This window comes from Triturus cristatus, chromosome 7, assembly GCF_964204655.1.
Source record: "Triturus cristatus chromosome 7, aTriCri1.1, whole genome shotgun sequence".
Taxonomy (NCBI): domain Eukaryota; kingdom Metazoa; phylum Chordata; class Amphibia; order Caudata; family Salamandridae; genus Triturus; species Triturus cristatus.
Genome location: NC_140590.1, coordinates 1,443,754,233 through 1,443,776,156, shown reverse-complemented (window position 1 = coordinate 1,443,776,156; position 21,924 = coordinate 1,443,754,233). Strand labels below are relative to the sequence as shown.

General features: G+C 43.5%; 1 protein-coding gene across 1 annotated transcript in view; it reads right to left on the bottom strand.

Moving 5' to 3' along the window:
* Positions 1-21,924, bottom strand: part of DLGAP4 (DLG associated protein 4) — a 1,545,411-nt gene that overhangs the window by 15,503 nt on the left and 1,507,984 nt on the right. Inside the window, exons 9-11 of the mRNA XM_085619178.1 lie at positions 17,899-18,263; positions 9,672-9,760; positions 6,968-7,377 (exon numbers count right to left, since the gene is read on the bottom strand). Of these exons, the coding sequence (XP_085475304.1) occupies positions 6,968-7,377; positions 9,672-9,760; positions 17,899-18,263 (864 nt within the window). The remainder of the gene's footprint in view (positions 1-6,967; positions 7,378-9,671; positions 9,761-17,898; positions 18,264-21,924) is intronic.

Below are 21,924 nucleotides of genomic sequence, written 5' to 3'. Positions count from 1 at the left end.
AGCTTAAGTGGGCTGACCCACTGCCCAAGTTGTATGCTGTAGTGGGTGAAAGATAAATGTGAATACTACAATAAGAAATCAATAAACGAAGAGGGCCGACTGAAAGCCTTATATATAGGTATATTATACATATACATTTAAATAAAATCAAAAGGTAATGGTGAATGGCAGACCTAAAAATAGAGGGACAAAAAAAGCTGGGCTCTGTTTTGACCAACAGGCTTACAAGATGGTGGATCCGATTTTCTGTACACCGTTTAAGGACAAAGACAGATGAAGCTTGGCTGTAAGGCCTTCAACTATTAGGATACTTCACGATTCAAACACATTGAGTTTCGGCAGTCATGCAAAGAAAAGCACTTCACAAAGGCACATATTATATTAGACAGAAGGACCACCCAGCCGATTCTGAAAATATAATTTGAAATTGGCCACATATAGCGTCAGCTAAACTGTGCTTATACCAGTTTTATCAAGTAGCACATATTGATTACGTTTATGGACATGAACCCATGAGCATTTGCAAAGCAATGCAGCCTAGATCAAGTGTTCATGGTTAGGGCTGAGATCAAGTGCTAAAGAGACAAGCTCTTGACATTCTCAGCATGGCCTCCACACTAAGTCTCCTACAAGGATAATCTATGAAGACGCAGCATGCTACCTCAGTGACATGATCCACTACAAGACAAAATACAAGAAAAAACAGAGATTAAGCGTCCCTTAATAAAACGTTTCCCTGGCAACGTGATGGGAGAATGCGAGGGGAATGAGTGAGTGAGTGTGAGAGAGAGAGAAACTAATTTCTCGGTTTTAAAACCCAGCCCATTTTGATTCCTTTCCTAGCGGTAACTGGATACATTTAATAATAACCTGCGAGTACCGTGCCACCCAGAAATGGAACTGGAGTCTGCTACCTTACTTATAACTCGAGTATTGGGTGCTGGAACAGAGCAAGCAGGTGTATACAGCACATGGCACAACTATTGGTGCGTTTTTAGGTCTCGTCTGAGACAGCGCATGCGCTGTCGCTGCATTCTGTTAGCTTGCAGTGGGCTTACGTACACAAACGTAGGGATCCTGAAGGTCCCCTGAAGACTGGCAATTGTTGCTTTACAAAGATGTGAACAAATGAGTGAAAATCAGCGTCTTATACTTCTGCAGCAACAGAAAGTACATGTCTAAAGGAGGCAGAGTCGTTGTTCTTTTCCCTTAAAAAGAAATAGTGGCATATTCATGCCCTCTTTCTGGCCATTGGACTGGTTATGCTTCTCCAAAAAGCAGGAGACAGTCCTACTGCATGGGTGGCCTGGTTGGCAGGGGCGGTGGAGGTTGTAGAGCAGTGTCATTTGTTACCACTGAAAGAGACCTCTGCAACAGTGGTTATATAGGCCCTATGGTGGCAGTGGAGAGAAAGGTTGGCAAGTCCACAGGTAGTAATAATATCACAAAAGGGAGAGACTAGGGAGAGAGGGAGCCTTCTCTGAATCCCCTATCAAACATGGAAACTCACTTGGCAGAGAAGAACTACGTACATTAAAACTTTTTTTCCCAGGCAATAAGACAATGACAAGGAAATAATTTTATCCTTCACCGTCTAAAGCCCAGAGTTATTGTAAGAGTAAAAAAACATTTTTATATTAATACTGCCCTCACACACTTTGCAGTGTCTAACAAAGTCAACAGAAAACACGAATAATTTAAACAGACGTAAGGAAAGAATATTCCCTAAAGAAGGGACCACAAAGTGCAGACATAAACACTTAAAACTGCCTAAGAGGGAGCCGTCATCATTCTTTATTCCGGTCACCCCTTGGTAGGATTAAAAAATCCATGTTGGTTTACGCAGCAGGGATCTAGGGGTCCTTACCTCCCCTAATCTTCACGAATTATTATTTTTTAATTATTTTATTTCTTTAGGGAATATTCTTTCCTTACGTCTGTTTATATTATTCGTGTTTTCTGTTGACTTTGTTAGTCTTTCTGTTCTCTCACCACTATAAAACTTCATTTCTAAAAAAAAATGCGCTCCGCCCATTGTGTTGGTCTGCACTTGGGCGTCAGATGCAGCCCAATGATGAAGCATGACACTGCAAAGTGTGTGAGGGCAGTATTAACATAAAAATGTTTTTTTCCTCTTACAATAGCTCTGGGCTTTAGACGGTGAAGGATAAAATTATTTCCTTGTCATTGTCTTACTGCCTGGGAAAAAAGTTCACAGGTAGGTCATCTAAATATCTTGGCCTCCGCTGAGGCTTGGACAGTTGGCTTGTCCTTCCTTCCCAATACCTCGACTGGACTGCGGACTGCTTCAGGAAAACTACATTTCAGGTTGCTAGTTTTTAGCAAAATTGGCCCGCAGCCTTGAAAGATAAGGCCTTTGCAATATGGAAGAGGGTATTACGTCTCAGCGGTAGCACTTACATGAATCTCATTGATTTGAAAGTGACTAAGTTCACCTTGTAATGCTAGAGAAACACATCAGTCTGCAAACTGAACAGTTTTGTCCCATCAAAGGCGAGGTTTAGGACTGACTCCTAATGACTCAGGCTTAACATTTGAGGATGTAAACCAGGATTTCCTCAGCATGGACAGGTTGGATTTCATAGCCATGGTGCCAGCATGGATACATTTTTGGGTCATCTGCAGTTTTTGTACTGCAGGTTCCCTGCCCAGGTTGAAGATCTTATTGTACTCTTCCTCAGCCTAGCCTTGGGGCCACAGAGAGTTTCTGGTGAACGTGTGCCACAACTAAAGCTTATAATATGCCATGATATCATTTTCACTGGATAGCCTAAAGGAGATATCACCAAACTGGAACACTTACCAACTGCATGTGTCCAGAAACATGTCTTAGCTGTGTGGTTCTCACAAAAGAAGACTGGCCCGTCACTGGTAGACTTGTAATTCTCCTATCCAATGAATGCGAGATCGCAGGTTCTAAGAGAGGCTACCTCCATATCTCTCAAGCTTCCATGTGGATTTGTGTCTGAGAAGCCAAGGCAGATTTGGTGAAGGAGCTGTTGTTGCCACTAGCACATCTTCCCTCATTTTCTGATGCAGCTTAGCATCCTCAATGGACAGAATTTCAAAATCTTTGGCACTCACCACATGGTAGCACCTGGATTGATGCAGGTCCCTCTGGTCTCTGGCACTGGTTTCCACTCTGGTGAGCAGGTCAATGATCAACCACCATATGAGAGCACACTTCAAGGTGATGGCTCCGAGATGGACCTATAAGATAGTTTGTCCAGTTCAGAATGTCCAGTTAGGACAGACACTTTATCAAAAGCCGCCTGGGGTGTTACTTGTGAGCACCAATGAAGTGAGCAGGAGCTGCAGCAGAACTTCCTAGCCTTTCGTTTTTTAACCTTTGCACAAAAGGAAAGAGTCAAGGCTGATGACAAAATCAGCACTGAAGTCCTAGTGGAGCTAGCAAGGAATTGGAAAGTCATGGACCAGCTGTGGCTGGCTGAAGCGTGTAAAAAATCAGACCTATCTGCCACCAAGTACCCTCTCCCTGAGCTAGGATAGAGTTCAAAGGCAATGGAATTACATTACTACAGAGACTCATGAGATTCCAGTAGGTCAGCCGGGCAAAACAGTGCCAACTCTTAGAACTGGCAGGAATAGTGGTGGGTTTACTTACTTTTTGGTATGGCAGGTCTGTGGTGTCAGTGACCACCAAAGAATATATGACCCGAGATGTTGGCACAACGGGAGCTGGACCCTAGCAGTGCTTCCACTTTTACTTGTGCCTCCTGTTTTTGAGGGGCTGCAGGGAAGACTGAGCGTGTGTGTACCTTGAATTTCGCCCACCAATTGTTCTTTTTGCATTTGTCACCCTAAGTGGGACAGCTATACCTAGAGGTGGGTCCCGTACTCTCCATGACACTGGAGTCGAGCTAGCCTGGCTGATGATGGGCGATACCCCAAAACCAGTCCCAGGATTCTTGTTTACGGTTCAGGAAGGACCTGGCCTGGCAGTTTGGTCTGGACTGTTCTAATGAGGAACAGGGTCAAGACTCATTTGCGTATGGTTAGGTCCAAACTAGAATGACATGGGGAGCAAAACCATTGGGTTTAGGCCCAGATCTCGGCACTGGAGGTGAATGTTTGACTTTGTTTAGCATTCAGTCCATCAATTGTTCTTTTTACAACTGGGAGAATAAAAACTCATACGCTTTAAGGAAAGGCTTTCAGCTCATTCACAGTGTGGCAATTTCCTTCTACAACCACATGCAGAGAGTAGGTGTGGGAATCAAAAATGGAGAAGGAGAGTCAGGAGATGGGGCTACTTATGCTAAGCCTGTGAAATACACCCAAGCACAGCAGGCACCAGGCTTGAGAAGCATTTTCAGAGTAATCAGAGAAAACAGACTTAAATACCCTGACGCACACCCAGGGAAGGAAGGAAGACTTGCTTCACCTACTGGTGGAACAGACCGCAGCATCATGTCCAGAAAAGAATGGCTCGATGCCATAGAGCAACAGTGGATGAGCCTTGTTAATCATTTCCTCCCTCTTCTTCCTAAAGAGGAAATCCAACATCTCCTACAATATCAGAGCCCTTGCTCTATAAGCAAACCATCCACTTCTTGGTGGACCTCATGCCAACGGTAGCACACAGAGTTCATGCTTGAATGGATGCCGGTTTCGTGGGTAAGACCAACAAGGTTGATGCTGGTCAGATGCTGCTGACATTTAGTGACACAAAGCCAATAAAAAAGTTGTAGTGTTGTAGAATTAGCTACCAACGTTTGAGGAAGATGACGACGGAGAGTGAAAAAAAGCAAACTACAAAACATGAATATAAAATTGATTGTGGTCAAGACATTGGGCCAGAGCTTAGAAGTTGCTGACTGTGACAGAAAAAGGGTTGACAACATTCAGCAGAAAAAAGAAATTGGAGAAAGCGAGGATACATAAAACGGGCATGTTTTGTACCACACACAAATCAGTGTGGAGCACCAAAGCTCTGAAATGTACTGTTAAAGTAGTGGTTTTCAGTCCCGCCTCTAGGTGGGAGGGTAGCCACAAGTAGAGATTGGCAAAAGTCAAGGCTTTAATAGGACATCTTTTTGGTACCATGTAATATGCGGTCTGACTTCCCCCGTCATATAATTTGGAGTTTCTGTTTTTGAGAGTTTCACCATGCGAGAATAACGGGCTGATCGTTTAGTGTGAAGCTCGTTCAATTGCTTAATAAACTACCTTTGGATTACGGGAAGTGGGCTGTTCCTCATGCTGATGTACTAGCTGAAACAGCGGAAGCAGGGTAAGTCTTTTTTTATCCTGGAATGTCATTTCCAACTAAGAACGACAGAATATTCCAGAAGGGCATGAGTGTGCCCTGTCCATGTAAAACTACAAAGAGCAAGGGTTTCTGGGATCGAAGAGAAAGTATTCGGCTCATCGGCAGGGGTGGCACCGGGCCGGCTTCGGTTCTTGTGTTATCAGGGCAGCAACCCACCAAACGCTGAGTCACTCACCCTCGTAGGTGACGGGTACAGCCCGGCGAAGGGCCGAGCAATGACCTGACTAGCTACTGGTCAACTGGTACTCCTCTGCCTTTGAGAGAATGAGCGATGGTTGGTGTTCAAGCCCTACTTGAACTTCTTCAGCCTAGGAAGGGCAGGCGAAATCTGGGCCTATTAAAGATCTTGTATGTTCTCTTCAGGTTGCCAAGCTTGATTCCAGTTCAATTTCTCTTGAGGTTTATCTGAACAACAGCAGGCACCATCCTTGCCTTTGCGCAAGCTATACAGCAGCGGCTCATGTCACAACTGCCATTCTTGCTAGTTTGGCATCTCTTTACTCATATGACAGCATCTCTGCATTGCACATATTGCTATATGATTTCTGGTAAACCAGTGCTGCTGCCTATATGTTTTAGGCCCGATTACCATTATAATCTGTGTGCCCATCTCTCACACCCTCTCGTCCATGCAACATGCTAGGTGCTGCGCCCCAAGAGAAGATAATAACACCCCATGTGATTTTGCACACAACACCAAAACGTTTCACATGTAAGATGGAAAACAATAAAATACTCCTAAGCATGTGTGCTGCCCGACTGAAAATGTGCTATGGCGCCTTACATTGGGGAATGTATCACTATATAAATGCAAAATTATCATTTGTACTGCTGGAATAGAATTTGCAGTATTATATTATGGAGTTAAAAATCCAAAAGAGTCTTGAATGAAATACTAGATTAAGTTAATAAATAAATAAAAATAAAAAATGATTTGCAGTAGATATTTAACCTAAATGCTGATAAGGTGTGAGGAGTTGAGCTGGAGGAGGTATTAAGCTTACCTACGATAATAAAAGCCCATTGAATGCAAAAAATCGTTTATCTATGCACATAAAGATTTATGTACAAGTACATTTTAATAGTGCAATCAATGAGGAAATTGTGCCTGGGAACTGGACAGAAGGCTGGTGGATATTCAGGAAGATAGTTTGGATGAAAATAACGGAGCACTAAACTTAGTGGAGACCAAAGCTGCAATCTATTTATTTTTAAACTAATATCACTTGGCTAATGTGACCAGGAACAATATCTACACATATATGGAACTTTATACCAACCACAAGAAGACAACCAATGTCACCAGGTGCAACAACCTGCTTTGGTTTCAATCATTAAATTTACACTGCAGGGTCTATATCAATGTCAAGGAGTCAAGTCCCTGCATCCTCCACTCCACTCCAAAATCAAGACTCGAGATCCATAGCATTATTAACTGCTACTCATTTCAGGAAGGCATTCGAATACATTAATGGGGACATCTTCCATCAGCCAATGTTGGGTAGTGACTGCACCCCCCCACATTACTTTTCTACCTATAACCATAAACTCTCTGCTTTCCTCAATGCCCTGAAGCCCCAAAACTCCTCACTCTAGGTCCCCTCCCCTTCATTCATCTCCAACTTCTTTACTCTCCTTGATCAATCAACTTACCTTCTTCACACAGATTGTTCTCTTTGCTTTCCTTGTCCATTTGCCGGCACCATCCTTCTAACCTTTCGGTCTCTGCCTGTAGAAGTTTCAAGAACCAGTGCCCGTCCCGGCCACAAGCCCCTGTTTGCGTGGGCTCGGCAGACGAGTTAGTGGAAGACTCCAGCCAGGGATCGGGTGGTGGAAGAGAGGAAGTCTCAAGGGCTGGGTCGATGCTGTCTCCATGGGAGAGATTTTTTCGAAGAAGGGGAGCTTTGGGAGGCAGCCTGCTGCCAGGGTCGTTGACGGCATTGTGTTTTGGCAGTGGGCAGTCGCAAAGGCTTTTGTCCGAAGACTTGCAACTAGAGTTACTCAGCTCCTGCGTGTCCGAGTCGGTCTCCTGTTTGGACGTCATGCTGCTAGAGCGGCTGTTTCTGAGTGGGAGACAGTAAGAGGAACTTGTTACAACTTACTTCCTCATTCAGACAGGTTGACAATGTCACAAAGAAAGTCTCAAATTGTGTTCCACCAACCAAAGACACCATCATAATCATATAAACCCCAGATATCATCAGTAAATTGTTTCACAGAGCGACCAGGAGGCCTTGCTTCCCTGCAACTATCTGCTAGTGTCACAGATTTTCACCGGGTTACGGAGAACCACAAATACTTAGAGCGCCTCACAGCATAGACATCACTGACAAGTCACATGGAACATGCACCGAACATGTATTCTCTCTCGAGAACTGCATAAATCTTCATTAGAACCAAGAGAGAATGCTGGGAGGCAGACTCGTCATAATCGTCTCTTCCTGGGACACATTTGCACCAGGCTGAGTATAGAACATGCCTTATTAGGAAACTCCAAATAACAAGGACAACACTATATGCCCACAGGTAAATAGGTATAGAAATCTGCAAAAATTGTCACGTGGGACTCATTCAAAAGTCCTTGGGTATGAGGGCACTCTCATCTACTTAACATCATTCAATATCAACTTGATTGTGGGAAACATTACTACAGAAAACAGTGCCGGAAAAAGTAAGAATTTCCACCATGCATGAATTGCATATATATATACACATATAGAAAATGTGCAAAATATGTGAATGTGTAGTGTAGGCGATGCAGTGCATACATGGATAGTCATATTTATAAGTAACACACAAAGACACTATACAATTCCCAATGTTTATATGATCTCTTTGGCTCAGAAAGGCATAGGAAGCTTCAAATAAATACAAAATCCCTTCATATTAGATTTAGATGTCAACAAATTAGGAGCGGGGGGGGGAGGGGGGGGGGGGGGGGGGGATTATGGAGGGGGATTTGTCGACATTTCGTATCCAAAATCTCGGAGGGGTCTCCTCCGGTCGTTGTCATCCAACTACCATGTCACCTTCATGTGGGTTGGATAATCTCAACCACCTATCTTCATTAGTCAGCTCAGAGTCTTGTGGTACAGAAAGTTGCCACACAGTCGTAACCGGAGTCTAATTGGTGTTATAAACTGTTGAGTTATCCAGTGCAGGAGTACCTTGTGTGACAATGGCCATTACAGATTTATTTGAACTTCCTTTGCCTTTCTGAGCCAATGAGATCATACAACCATTGGGGATTTTATAGTGTCTGAGTGTTGGTTGTTGTAAATATTATCACCATGCGAGCACTGTCTCATCTGCTCCACACATCCACATTTTTCGTACAAGTATGAATACAATACATGTGTGACGGAAATTCTTACTTGGCCTAGCTCTGTGTTTTCTGTAGTAATGTTTCCACTCAATCAAGTTGACACTGAATGATGTTAAGTAGATGAGTGAGCCCTCATACATACGATGAACTCTCTACCTTTGAATTACTCCCACGCAACATTTGTGCAGATTTATTAGGAGACTTCACCATCCAGTTAGAGATTGAGATCTTGGATGTTGTTAAGTTAAAAGTTTCCGTCAAGCAACTACTTCATTGTCCCATCCCTCTTGCACCTATCCATGATGGCAGACACAAGAGCTTACACAGCCTGCGCCTACAACCCAACTGCCCACTGCTATGGGATAATGCAACCTTTTTTAATTACATAACCCATACGTGAATATCTGAACCTAGCAATTGAGTTAGTGCCTTATTTTAACCAATGTCCCTTATGCTAATTATACATCAATATTACGGCACTGGCAAAACGTATTTTTTTACCCTTCTATCCGTTTGTCTACTACAACTGTGAAAAAGACATGCCTTTTTGCTTACACAGTCCACATGGTTTCATTCCTGAGGTTATTTGCTTTTGTAAAAATACAAGGAACAAATGCTGAGATTCTCATTCAAAATACAGAAGAAAAAAAAAAATAACAGCAGCAACCTATCGTGAATTCAAATAGCTGGGCTGCTCCTTTCGTTGGTTGGCTACTTCTGGGTGGAATAGGGTGGCGAGGGCTTATGCGTCAAAAATGGAGGTGGTCTAGCATTCTAGGGCAACACTGGACCTTCTTTTGTCAATACCCGGGATGACACTATTGAAACATAGACACCTTGGGAAGCATGTTCTCATTAGGTTACCTCAATGTGAAGAAGACCTCTTTCCCAAGACAACACAATGCCCTAGAGAATGTCTGGAATGGTAAATTTCTAGGGAAAAACTGCAAACCTCCTCTCTAGGACAGTCCCTTCAAAGCCCAGGAGAAAGCAAACGACATACCAAAAAAAACTAGTTAAAGGATCACTCACCGCCACCCGTCTTCCACCTGAACACCAATCGACTGGAACGTAGCAGGGGGAGGCAGTTCTGGTATCGGCACTGCCTGAATGCAGTCAACCTAAAGATACAAAGAAACTCTATCAGAACGAGCAAGCTTAAAAAATAAAATAAAAACATGAAATATTTAGAAGGGATGGTACTTGTGGAGATGGGGTAAATACTATCATCTGTAACTCTTCATTGTAGTGTACTTTTTTCTGCCACGTGGGAAGCAATCACACATGGTTGACAACCCCTCATTTCCTCAATACAACAAAGTACTGTTTATATATGTAGCTAATGAGAATCAGATAAACAGCATTCACACTCCAAACCCGATCTGGCCCTACAGCAATTTGGCATAAACAAGCAAGAACAAGTCCATATTGATGCCAGAGAAAAACTAACTGGCAATTGTGATGGAGTCATTTGCCTGCCCACGCACGCTGCTGTCTGTTTCCCAACAACATGCCTGCATGGACTCTCTTTGATTCCGTTACACATTCAGTGGGAGGGTTCACTGTGAAGCGTCCCGTTGCATAGCAGCAGATCAGAAGGCAGTGAAACTGCTGCTTACTACATGCATGACCAGACTCTAGAAGACGGTGGCAGGGAGGCTTTCAAGAAAGGCCTCCATTAACTCCACTGCAATGGCTGCCAGACCAAGCACCCAATATTCTCTTCCTTCAGAATCTAATGTCAATGTGGAGGCAAGAGAAGTGAGCAGCGAAGCAATAGAAAGGGAGGAAATATAAAAAATACAAAGGTGACGATAACAATATATGCGCTTGGGTAGAGAGGCAGAAGCAGCAACATGGATTCAGAGAGGGACCAAATTTGTGAGGAGAAGCAGCACCTGAGAGAGAGCGATAAAACACAATCATTCTCATGGAGTGCTCAAAGCAAAAGGAGAATAAAGTAGTTCCCCGAATATGAATGGGATAGATGGAAATCATCCAGTCAAAAGGGTGGTAAAGGAGCTCTGCTCCAGTGGAGGGACACACACAAGAAGAAGCAGTAAACCCATTGAATAAGAAGCAAGCAAATGAGATTGGCAACTAAGTAAACCAATGTCAAGCAGTGGGCAGGCCCTCAGCCTTCTATGTTTCAATACAGCCCTCACAGGGTCTTTTGACAACAGACTGCTAAAACGTGTGTGGTGGCAAGAACTTAAAAGGATAATGAACGCATGACAAAGAATTGAATGACAAATGAGTTTAACTTTACTATGTAAATCATTACCTTATACACTGCAACGGAATGGGGAAGGATACATCCAAACGGCTACCTGAATAAGTAGAAGATAAATACTCTACAGTGGAGCCAAAGTCTAGGGTACATATAAGTTGAGGAATTGGTAACAAACGGTCGCCCAGAAAGCAGTGCGGTCTAGCAAGATCTACAAATTATGCTGAGCTAGATAAACAGCGGTAAACCTTTAACCCGGCAACGGGTGTGGCCCATGTATATTAGCAGACATAGTACAATTACTGACTATACAATATCTGCCACCAGCCTGTTTAGTCACTGCCCTATCTACAACTCTCACACAGGGCTTCCCTATTACAGTTCACAGGTTATGTGGCCCAAAATATTGTGTGTTTGATTTCAAATGCGGTCGATTGTTCAGAGAAAAACGCAAACCTATCCTTTTCTGCCAAAGTTCTGGACACAGAAAAGTTTGCCATCAAGTTTAGGACAGGAAAAGAAAATACGCAATTAGAACTGTTTGAAGTAGACAATCGGAAGCAGCCTGAGATGTTTTCTGACACCAGTGCCTCTGAAAGGGGAAGAGGGTGGGTAAAACTGAGGGCCGGCCAGTCACTGCTGCATGAGCTGTCCGCCAACCTACCTAGAAGAGTAAAGTAATCCCCGAGCTGACAGAGACGAGACTGAAAGGTTATTATTTTTTTTAAATCTTAACCATTGAAGTGGTTTGACAACCTTTCATCAGCAAAACCTCTTTACGCACATTGCCTATGAATAGCTTCAACAGAACCTTTCCTTTCTCCTTTCAAATAGTTTTAAACTCTACAGTACGTGCAATAGACACGTCTCAAATCTGGTTTTCAAGAGCACGGTCTCATAAAGCGCGACATGGGTAAAATAATATGCAGTAAAGCTGCTCAACACGAAGGACAACTTGCGTTTGGAAAGTTTAAAGAAGCAAGCCGTTGCCTTATAGTGAAAATAGCTATTACATACTGGCCTTATTTATGCCAGTTTCAGCAGGGCCTTAAAGAGGAAGGCTCTAAAAAGAATACGGCTTTGGATCTCGAATCCTAAGCACTATAGCTTTGGAAACCTGAGCACCATCAGGACAGCAGAGGCACATATCTGACCTCCGAATGTAGTGCAATAGTAGTATGGGTCTATAATACCGAGGCCTATATATACTGTAAAAATGGACATCACCGCATAGGAGTTAACAGCAGGAAATCCACATCGAATTGGCGATATTTTTGTAAAATATATTTAGGCCATAGTATTTAAGTCATACAATAGTTCTGTTCCGAGACATAACTACAACAGTTTGGAATTTGATGGTTAAGCGGGTCATGTGTGAACGAGACACAGAAATTAAGGCTGAGTAGGCAAAATGGATCAGGCAGTCCATATCCCTATATTTCTTGTCTCAACCTGCAGAGCAAGAAGGAAAAAAACGCCAAGGTGGTTGAATGTATGTATATATATATATATATATATATATATATATATATATATATATATATATAATGAATCATTGAAGCTACAGACTAATCTGCAACAAGCTGACTATCTTCTGTAAAACAAAACCACTTTTGTATTTATATTGCAGAACAGACATCTGGAAATTTTGCCAAGAACGCAAAGAGCACCAGGAATTCAGGAAGGGAAAAGGAATTTGAACCCAATTCTTAAAATGTTATCTTGACATGACAACTCAGCCACATGTCCATTTAAACCAGTGTAATTGGGGTAGGGGACTAGTGACAAGGTAATCAGGACAAAGATGCTGTTGGAAAGGGACAGGTGCGTTTTTCGTGGATAATACAGAACAAATGCTCACCGAACTGTGCAGTTTAAAACCTGGTTAGGTCTAGCGACCTGCGTTGCACTGCGCAGCAGTGCTCGCGCAGGCGAGAGTCCTTTTGTTCAGAGGTTCAGAAATGGACCCTGGAATCGCACACGCTCGTGCGTGTGTTTTTTGTCTGCTCTTCTGTCATTGGGCTTTGAGTGCGTGTATTTTGTTAACAGAGCACGCAATAGGCCAAAGGCAGGCGCATTGCTCCGCCCACGGCCTATTGGTGTCTGTTACCCGCACCAAAGCCCATGTGGTTTCAATTATTGTGCCCAGACATGGGCACGATAATTGAAAACATATGTCTCGCAGTGGCGCGCGCACCACTCGCGGGCGTGTTTTTTTTTTTTTTACTATAGCGATCGCTTTCGCGATCACCCTCAGTTCCGCTTGTTTGAAGTGTGGACTCTTAATGCAGAAGGTAAGTTGGGCAGGTTGTAGACTTCAGCAACAGTGGCCTGCGTCCGAAATCCTGGCTCTCTTACGGGACCAAATAGTGTGATAATGGGCAGATTACGTTTTCTCCCTGTGCCTTGGCTGCCTTTCCTTACTGAGACCGCCTAGTTAAACATATTTTGGACACACTTGAAATATAGGCGCAGGTCTGTAAATGTGAGTTTCATTCCCTGCCTCCTCTGCTCGCGCCTTCTGAGAAAACGAAATCGAAACTCGAAACCTGGATGACCTCACCGGTTATCTTCGCGGATCTCTGCCCGGCTCGCTGTCCAGCTATCTGCCCCCCAATCCTGCCCTGGTCTCATCACGTTCAGGGCTTCTCTTCAACCTGCTCTGTCCAACTCTCTGCTGTTGCTCAGTTCCATACTTCTGCCTAGGGTGCCCTCTCTACTGCTTTCTGCCCCACTCCCTGCCCGGCTCTCTGATCTTCCTTCACGGCTCTCTACCCCAGTCTTAGTTTCTTTCTCCCGGTCTCCCTCTCTGTCCGACTTTCTGCCCTACTCCCTGCCCCTCTGTGAGCTCCGCTCTGCCCCACATTGGCCCCACTTTGTGCTCCCTCTCTCTGCCGGGCCATAGCTGAAGCAAACCCCGTGGAGAACCTAATGGAAGAGACCAGATGCTCCATCTGTCTGGACTACTACACAGACCCGGTGACCACGCAGTGCGGGCACAACTTCTGCCGGCCCTGCCTCGCCCGATGCTGGGCAGGAGTAGCCTCAAACTGCCCCGAGTGCCGGAATGCGTCACCAAAGGGTACCCTGAGCTCCAACCGTCAGCTGGCCAACATTATGCAGATCGCCAAGGACTTCTGCCAGCAGGCGGCGCAGGTGCGGGTGGAGGGGAGTGCGGCCGGCACCGCCAGAAGCTGCGGCTCTTCTGTAGGAAGGAGGGAAGGCCATCTATGTGGTGTGCAGAGAGGCCAAGGAGCACCGGTCCCACGAGGCGGTGCCCCTGGAGGAGGCGGCCCTGGAGAACAAGGTAAGAGAACATTCACCCAGCTCACGGTGTGCGACAGACACTTGCTCCATTCATCCATCCATCCATCCATCCATCTATCCATCTATCTATCTATCCACCCATCCATCCGCCCACCTGTCCATACATCCATCCATCCATCCACCCACCTATCCATCCATCCATCCATTCACACACCATCCATTCATCCGCACACCCGTCCACCGATCTGTCCATCCTCCCATCCATTCACCCATCCATACACTCAACCAGGCACCCGCCCACCTGTCCATCCATCCATCCATCCATCCATCCATCCATCCACCCACCCTTCCACCCATCCACGCATCCTCCCATCCATCCACCCACCCACCATCCATCCACCCACCCACCCATCCCCATCCACCCACCCTTCCTTCCTTCCTTCCTCCAACCCAAACACCCACCCACACATCCATCTTATTCCATTCGTCCACACATCACATTTCATCTATCCATCAGACACCCATTTATTCATAGCCAGCTCCATTCATCTATCCATCACCATATCGTATCAATTCATATATCACTTTATTCCATCCATCCAGCCCCACTCATCCATCCATCCATCCATCCATCTATCTTATTCCATTCGTCCACTTGTTTCATCTATCCGCCAGGCACCCATTCATCCATCGTCTTCTTACATTTATCCACCCATCACCCTACTGCATCCATTCGTATATCACTTTATTCCGTCCATCCATCTCTCGGCCATTCATTCATCACCTTGTATCTAGTTTATATTATGTTGGCTGCCATTGTCCGATGATTCGTGCTTGCATGGTTCTTTAAATATTAGTTGCTGCTACTATCCCGTTGACTAGTACATAATTTATAGATCCTGGGAGGATGAAAAACGAAGTCAGTCTCTGGGTAACTAGCCGGTGACCTGCAGGTAGGACATAGATTCCTGCAGCTGCCACGCTACTCAATGGTACCTTATTTGTGTCTTCATGCTGCAAAGATTTCGCAGCGGATACTTCTATCTCTATTTTTAGGCCTCGCATACAGCTATTCGCTGTCTGAAGGCCAAAGCCTCTTGTGGACCATACCAACAAGCATTTGCAATGCAATAGGTCTCGCATTATTAAAGTTGAGCTATGGGGGTTGCATTATTATTAGCAATGCTAATAGCTCAAACTTTAATAATGCGAGACCTATTGCATTGTAAATGCTTGTTTTTTAATAGTGTTCGAGTTTCACAGATGAGATATGATTGGATATCAACTTATATTATAGAGAAATATATTTCATAAGATGACCCATAATTCCTTAACATGTGTAATACGCAGAGTTTGAGAGTTCACAAAACACTTGTGAAAACCTGAGGTTAAAAAACTGCTATGGCAGCTCAAGTTGCATACAGGGTGTTCAGTCAAACAGGGTTGAGATGCTCGAACCCCATGCTTACCAGGAAAAGGCCTCATTAGCCAGGCTATAATTTCAGGAAGGGACATCATTTTTAGGTAAAGGCCACAGTAGCACAGTTTCATAGACAATCCTTAGAGCGCATCGGGCAAATTAATTAAAAGAAATCAGAGTATGTAATTTTTTGTTCTAGGACAGTCGCATGTTCAGTGCTCATGTGCAAGTTTGTTTGCAGAAATTCAACAGAAATTTTGTTAACTTGAAAAAAAGAGGTCTACATATGTTGAAATTTGAAGGAAAAAAAAGTAGTTAAAAACTAGAGAGCAATACACGCGTTGTTTCTGAAATTGTAAAACAAAATTGTAAAAGCAGTGCAATGCATCCAGTTGGTAGAAGCCACCAAGAGACGATAAACCGTAGAATAGGAGACGTTTTCAAATGGCTCCTTTAGGTGGAAAAAAAATTAGAAGGAACAGAAACTAGAAGGAAGTGGCCAAGCTACACTCAGTTTTTTTCTGAAGTTACCCTCTCTTTTTTATGAACGGTGCATCGATAGTATGGGAGGTCAAAAGAGAAAGCAGAAAGTTGACAGACTATGAAGAGAAAGGACAGGTGAGGAAGAAGAGTCTGAAGATGACGTGTTATGCTGACAAGGGAGACAGTAATAAGGTACAAGAGTATGATGTGGATAAAGGGGAGAGCAGCAGCGTATTTTATACAAAAGGAGGTAGATTGAGTTTCTCTTCTGCTAAGAAAAAAAAAAAAAGAGGAAAACTTTCTTGAAGTACAACCTTTTAAAGTTCGTTTTCTCAAATTGGGGTAGATTGTAAATTTTATAAGGTTCGTTTAGTGTAACTTAACATTTAGTCTAACAAGATGGGGGGGGGGGGAAATTACATAATACAGGGTCATACACAAGCAGATATATTCATATAGAACCAAAGAGCTCCCTAGCTGGCCAGCTATCAAGCATCAACTTTGATATCTGAATCTGCATGACTTCAAAGATGCAACCCCATCATATGAAGACATGAACAGAAGGAAACAAAATGCAATGAGGAGGTGCTAATGGTTTTTTATAAAACCTCTGGGTTCCAGTCCATTCTCTTGAAAGCTGGGTTTAGATTCTGAAGATGCAATGCCACAGAAAAGCATTTCTAGCATTTGCATTGTCAATCACTAGGCTCCATGTCTGTGTTTGTGCCTACCAATACAAGAAAAGGCCCTTCTAAAGGCCAGCGTGGATCTACCCAATATCTTAACCAATGCTTTCAAAAATCCTTTTCTGAGCAACACATTTAGAACTTGAACAGAGTTAACACAAGAGAACCTTGTCAGTGGCACCAAGAGTATAATGTTAGATGGACAGACTGTTCACTTACCGTGCAGAAATTCCTTTGCAGAAAGGCAGACATAGCATGATTTCTCCAGGGGCCAACCTTACTAATAAAAAAACGACTCCAGAGATGACCGATTTCGCGGAACTTTATATATGTGTGTAGTTCATGTTAAGTTTTGAGTTGCCCACATGGACGTTTCAGATAGATGCTGCCACTATTGTCCCAAACTACGAAATCTCTTTCCAAGCCCCGTCCACACTATTTTATGCTTAGAAGAACCTCGGTACACAAGTATTCCAACAATAATTACTTTATAATACTACTTCTACATTGATTTGATCACTTTGACTGGTGAACTAGAGTCTTGTGTGCGGACAGTACAGATGATGACCATTCTTTATCTAACCATACTTCATAAAAAAGAATGACAAAGCACCCTTACTTACCTCTGAGTAGAAAAGTTGGAATTTCCAGAATAATTCTGGATATGGGACAAATTTAAATAACTTCTGTTTACAACCACACTGACATAAACATTAAAAGGCAGAGTCCACAGGCACACCGTTACAATACGTGCTTATCAATGTGTGTGTCTGTGTGTGTGTGTATACACACACACACACACACCCAACATAATTCTCATACAGTGTTGAGATTGTCCTTAAAAATAGGAATGCAATGTTGTGTATCACTGATATTTATGTGTTCGTTCACCACTCCTTCACAGCCAAGAGGCATTGGCAGAGCCTTTGAAAAATGATTGGTAAGGCCCGCACTGCCTCTCAAAGACGCCTAGTCAGAGACCACATACCTAGTACAGACGTACCTCCCCTTAACCAGTACCGATGACGTAAAAACAGCTCTTAATAAAAACACACAACAAAGCGGGTGTGGTTCTTACATACAAACACATGGAAAGAGCTACACCTTACTCTGGAACACAATAACTCACTTGTTCACAATGTCTCATGACAGGCAGTAAAATAGAAGGCTTACTTGAATGCCAATTGATGAAAGCTTCCGTTTAGGTACGATTTCCACCTTGGGCTCTTCGTTTGTCAGTGTCCCCTTGTCACTCCTCAGGGCTGCATTTTTGGGTGGCACTTCAGGTGGTTCTCGGGCTGGAGTCACCACGCTACTTTGCGTCAAAACGCTAGGTGTTTTAGTACTGTCCAGACTGTCCGAGGAGTTACTTAGACCAGACTGGCTGTTGGCATCGCTCTTGTGGTCCTGGCTGTCCAAATAAGTGTCTTGGGCCGATTCGGTGCTGCTCTGCACTGTGACAGAGATGAACGGCTTCGAGGTAGTCCGAGGTGGAACAGGGGGAGGAGTCTTTTTATACGGTACTAGGCATGATGAACCTGCGGGCATAAAGGGGGTAAGAAAGGGATGGGAGGTAGGAGGAGTGAGATAGGAGAGAAAGAGTAAGAGTGAGAGGAAAAACTAATACAATCAGAAAGAAAGCAAAGTCTCACAAGAGTCTCAAAAGAGTCATACAGTGGTGTGCAGAAGAAAGCTCAACAGGTCATTCTCCCTAGGCACCATGTGCATTCTCGCTACTGCTAACCATTGAACAGAGGAGAAACCTGCAAGGACTTCCACACAGCCCAGAAGAAGGCACTACAGAGGGCACAGAAGAGCAAAGAAAGTCCTTTTAGGACCAGAGCAGATTAAGCAGACAGAATATGGGAGAAGCAAGGGTTTGGAAGATGCCTTCTTCAATCCTCTGTCAGTGCAACGGGTGACAAAACTTGACTTTAGGTGTTGGCCAGCATGAGAATTCAGATCCACTTTGAAGATGTCTGCTCCTAGAAGAAGAGTCCAAAAGTTTTACATTATAAAGACAGAAATGTAGGCTGTAACTAGTGTGGAGGGAATCTAAGAAATGAAACGTGAAAATTAGGCTCTGGCCTTGTATTTTGATTGAGTTAAAAGTTGGCACTCCTAGCATCCAGGAAACATTTTTGGGCATAAACAGGTCAGCCATTCTCATTCTCACGCCAGTTGTAACATATGTCAATGATCCACTCTGATCAATAATTTTCTATTAACACTGCTTTGATAACATTAGCATGCAAGTTCTCCAAATGCCATGTCAGTTATACTTTGTCACCTAAAGGGAGAAATTACTCCCGTAGGAAGGGCCATCTATAGTGCGAAGATGATACAAGTAAAAACTTTCACAAAGCTGTAGGCAAGACAAGTGCTGACTCCATGTATGCATGGGCACCACAAGATCTTACTTTGTGTGCCGACAGATCCTACAACACTAATTCAAACAAGAACATAGCTTCGAGGCAATCAGCAAATCTCTTGGCAGTAAAAAATTCTAAAGCAATAGTGTCTGCTTTCCAAAACATTTTTTATTGGTTTCCCTAACAAAGTAGGTGCCAGTATAACTTAGTGTTTTTGTAAAACCAGGTCCACCATTAGGTCATTATGGAATTGAAATTCTTCTGGACCCTCTGAATAAACACTGGTAAAGATTCAGTGAGGAGTACAATCTATTACTATAAATGAGGGGAAAAAAATCTCCAAAACGTTTCTCAAGACAGTGATTCACGGATTTTAAGCAACCATCTGCAGATGAAAAAGGACAAACCAAGCCCCAAGGCATCAGATGTAGCAAGGCACACTGTGACTGCCCGATACCCATAAAGAAACCAAAACACACAACAATAAATAGGCCAACAGGTTTACAGGATTCTACCTCAACATCTAGATGTTAAGATCTTCAGATAAATGAGCCTAGCAGCATAACCCCACAAGCGCGAGATACACTGTTGTTGATCTCTGATCTGAAGAGGACTTTATCCTAATAATACAGGCTTTTATTTACCACCGTTACAAGGTCAAGGAAAAGTAAGGATTGCAACAAAATTACCTACAGTTTTAAATACGAAAATAAGGGAGCAAATTCTTCACAAATCAAAATCTCATTCAGGTCCTGCCCAAACATACTGCAGTAAAAGGACGGCATGTATGACATCTGTATTCTACAGCAGTAAGATACTCACTGGGCCATATGCTGTACATTCTTTCTGGTTGTAATACAGATCGCACCGGCGAACGTGCAGCGCTGCTGCTATCCTAAACCAGTGTTCCCTCATTTGGCCCTATGCAAATGAGGGAAACACTGTCTTTGTGCCCACACTGTATAACGGACATGGGTGCAGAGGCAAATTGGCAGTCAGGAGGCGCACTGACTGTGCGCCACAAATAGGTATTCAAAATAACAAGAGCAACCCTTATGTCCTTGTGAACCGGGTAGGTACAGAGTACAAAACAAAATTCACAAGGAACTCATTTATGAACAATAGTCAATACTGTGTGACTCAAATGATGTCACTCTGAATTAATCACAACCTCATTTGCCTTTTCTTTACAAAAGTCATATCAAATCAATTATACATCATTCTCAATAGTAAGCCCAACCCAAAAAAAGGCTATTCCCTTTTTGTTATATATAATCAACCACAAATAGGTAGCACACATTCAGTGCACTCCACCGAGGACCGCCTCTACAAGAAGGAAAAGGGGTATCCTGGACCTCCCATAAATTCCCTTTCATGCGGGTATAGTGCCTCCTTGCACCTGCCTGTAGGGGCGTCAATTTCCCCCTTTTAAAGTGCAGGTTGGGTGCTACCTGCAATGTTAAACTGGCTGTTTTAAACAGGCACTACTCCTGTCAATAATTCGCTCTCCCTTGGCAGCACTGTTTTCAAGCTGACCTGGGCCCTGTACTTCAGTAATAGGGCACGTCCCTGTTGCGATGCAACTCCAGCAGGGACAGAGCACCCTCACTGGGATACGGCCACTGGTAGCATAGCAGCAAAATAGTATGTCGTGGATGTACATTTTAAATACCACGGAGGCCAAAACTAGATAGTGTAAACTAATGGAAGATGATTCAGGAACAAGCGATACTAATTGCGTAAAAAACTAAAATTATTACAAACTAGTGCAGCAAAATCTTTAAAAGACATTTGGTTTCTCGTTCGATGTAGCTTCTTTGTGTAGTTATTTTTAAAGATATAATAAAAATTTATTAATTCAGTAGAAAGCTGAATAAAAATGCACAGTATGAACAGAAGCAAATGTGAGGATCCTTAAAGAATGGGCAACTACCAAACGTGAAAAGAAAGACTGAACATTAAACCACATTATGATATTTGCCAAAGCAATGCAATGGTACCACCTAGTAGCCCATTGCTGTCCCGAAAAGTCAACTCTAGGGGGGCGAGAGAGGAACATTTGCCTTCAGGCCTAATTATTGTTGACTAATATGACAAGACGGATCACAAAAGTGAAATTATCCTAGTACACTTTGAACTGGGACCACCTTCGTTTCCACCAGATAAATGAAACAAGCATTTGCAATGCAAGAGATCTCGCATTTGTTAAAGTTAGAGGTGTTGGCGTTGAAAATAATGTTTTTTACTTTTGTTTTTTTACTTGCTGTGGAGGTATTATTTGTGCATAGCACTATTGCCAATGGTATAAAAAAGCAAAAGTGAAAAACACTCATTGTCAACGGTAACATACACATTTAAAAAAAAATTGAAATGATGGAGATCACATTTGTTTTTTGTTTTGTTTTTTCAGGAGGGGGGGGGGGGGGGGTTGGGGTGGGTAATGGCCATAACGGATGTCCAGTGACACTGCTTATACCTTCACTATAAGGCAGGCCATGCTTCCATCTGACCGACAGCAATAATTCTCCCTTACACAATATTTCATCTGCTGCTCGGACCATCAAACTTGCTGCCTCAGCGGTTACTCGCTGGTGTCGGCCTGTGGGCACTGTGCTCAGATCAGTAATTCACAGTCAAGAACGCAGCCAGAGGGCCGAGTACAGTTGAACTTCCCAAAGTTCACAAGCTTCCCTCGTAGGAGACAACAAAGAGAGCAGGGTAGGATGAGCAAGATGAAAAGCACAGGGCTTTCAGGGTTCGGGGGCGGAATTAAGATGATGATAGGAAATAACTTGTGCAAGGGGCAGACAAGGAGAGAGCTAAACGG